Source organism: Cynoglossus semilaevis, chromosome 18, assembly GCF_000523025.1.
Source record: "Cynoglossus semilaevis isolate Cse_v1.0 chromosome 18, Cse_v1.0, whole genome shotgun sequence".
NCBI lineage: Eukaryota > Metazoa > Chordata > Actinopteri > Pleuronectiformes > Cynoglossidae > Cynoglossus > Cynoglossus semilaevis.
The window spans coordinates 9,580,277-9,582,034 of record NC_024324.1 but is presented as its reverse complement, the minus strand read 5'-3'; the positions used below and the strand labels follow the sequence as shown (position 1 = coordinate 9,582,034).

General features: G+C 35.8%; 1 protein-coding gene across 1 annotated transcript in view; it reads right to left on the bottom strand.

The window, feature by feature from the left end:
• The window catches only part of LOC103394330 (valine--tRNA ligase, mitochondrial-like), a 4,583-nt gene extending 3,130 nt beyond the window's left edge, over positions 1 to 1,453 (bottom strand). The window contains exons 1-4 of the mRNA XM_008331579.3: positions 1,353 to 1,453; positions 1,131 to 1,207; positions 894 to 984; positions 506 to 707 (exon numbers count right to left, since the gene is read on the bottom strand). Of these exons, the coding sequence (XP_008329801.2) occupies positions 506 to 707; positions 894 to 984; positions 1,131 to 1,207; positions 1,353 to 1,373 (391 nt within the window). The 5' untranslated portion in view covers positions 1,374 to 1,453. The remainder of the gene's footprint in view (positions 1 to 505; positions 708 to 893; positions 985 to 1,130; positions 1,208 to 1,352) is intronic.
• Positions 1,454 to 1,758: the final 305 nt, after the last annotated feature.

Below are 1,758 nucleotides of genomic sequence, written 5' to 3'. Positions count from 1 at the left end.
TGAAAAAATTGGCTGAAGATCTGAGCACAATGACAAATACATACATAAACATATATGTTGCATATATGTTAATATGTGTGTGCGTGTATAAAGTATATGTTTATATATGTATATGTGTATATGTGAATATGCTATATATATTGTATATTTATTTTTTAAATTACGTGTGTATATGTTCATATATGTGTGTATATGTACTGTATATATGCTTATGATTACATATGTGTGTGTATATACAGTATGTATATTTGGATATACATATATATTATATAAACATAAACGCAAATATATACATATGTAAAGATTTACATATACATATATATTAACATTTATATATACATATGCATATGTAAAATACATATATACATATATACATTATATATATATAGAAATATGTATATATAATGTATATATATATATACATAAAGTACATACATAATACATACAAATACTTCATGTGAATCAATGGAAGTAGAAATGTGCTCGGCTCTTCAGATAACAGTACATGAACTGTCATCGCTGCCGGCCTTGCTAAAGATCCTGCGATCAATAAGGTTACAAACTGTAATCGTTTGAAAGGCTTCATTTAATGTCGTTTTGAAAAGTGAATCACCTCGGGTCAAATTTACGGACGTGGGATGCACTCCATATTTAACAGCGGCCCTTTGTCTCGCCTCGTCCTCGGTGCGTCCCCAAACCCATCGCTCCTACACACACACAGAGAAAATATAAAATTATGATACACTTGTATTGAACTATGAACTGTAGATAAAATGTGTCACACGAGCACTTTTTAGAACCCTGCATTTAAATCGTACCTGACCTCAGTCAGAATTTTTTTTTTTTACCCCACTCGCACACATTTTAAACATTAGTGTATGCACAGAGCTGACCTCTTCTGTGTTGGTTCTAGAATCTGGAAGCTCCACTTGATAGGCAGGGATCTGGTGACCCCACCACAGTTGCCTGGAAATACACCAGTCACTGCCAAGGAAACAGTGGGACATTGTTGACGACACGTGCACGAAACAAAAGCTCTTTTGTCATCAGAATGGTGACATCCTTCGGACGCGCACAAACACACATGCCCTCCTCAAAGCACTGTAGAAATGATTGTGTTTGAGGCATACCTGATGTTGGACAACCATGTCCTCCATGACTTAGCGTAGAAGTGCGGGACGATTTTCAGCTCTCCATCCTCCACCACCTCACAATGGATGAAAAAAAAAAAATCATAAAGATGATTTCATCGGGGGACACAGATTAGTCAACTAATCAATGACTCGGTAAAATGTTAGTTAGAGTAATAATATTGTTGAAGGATATCCGATCGTAAATAGCCATTTAAATACCTTAATAGCGTTTTTAGCCATTTCATCACACCGGACGAACCACTGCTTCTTTAGCAGTGGTTCAATGATGTCTCCTGAACGACTGTGATTTGAAAGAGGAGAGAATTTCGTATTCAAGTATTCATTTTACATTAACACTTACGTGGAAACGTTAGTTGCGAAAATGCAAAGATCTAGACCTAATTCTCTCGTAGCCTCCTTTGGCCAAACATTTCCTATAAGGCTGTTTATTTACAAATTTACCATATAAGACCTAATAAAGGAGAAACAAATATAAAGTTCAATCAAAATATAGTGTCGTTTCATAGAGAGTAACTCTCTGTGTGGTTTCAGCCTGACTTTACAGTCTATTCCAATAATAATCAACTGGTGGCTCGCGGGCTGAATCTGGCCCGCTGAACCATTC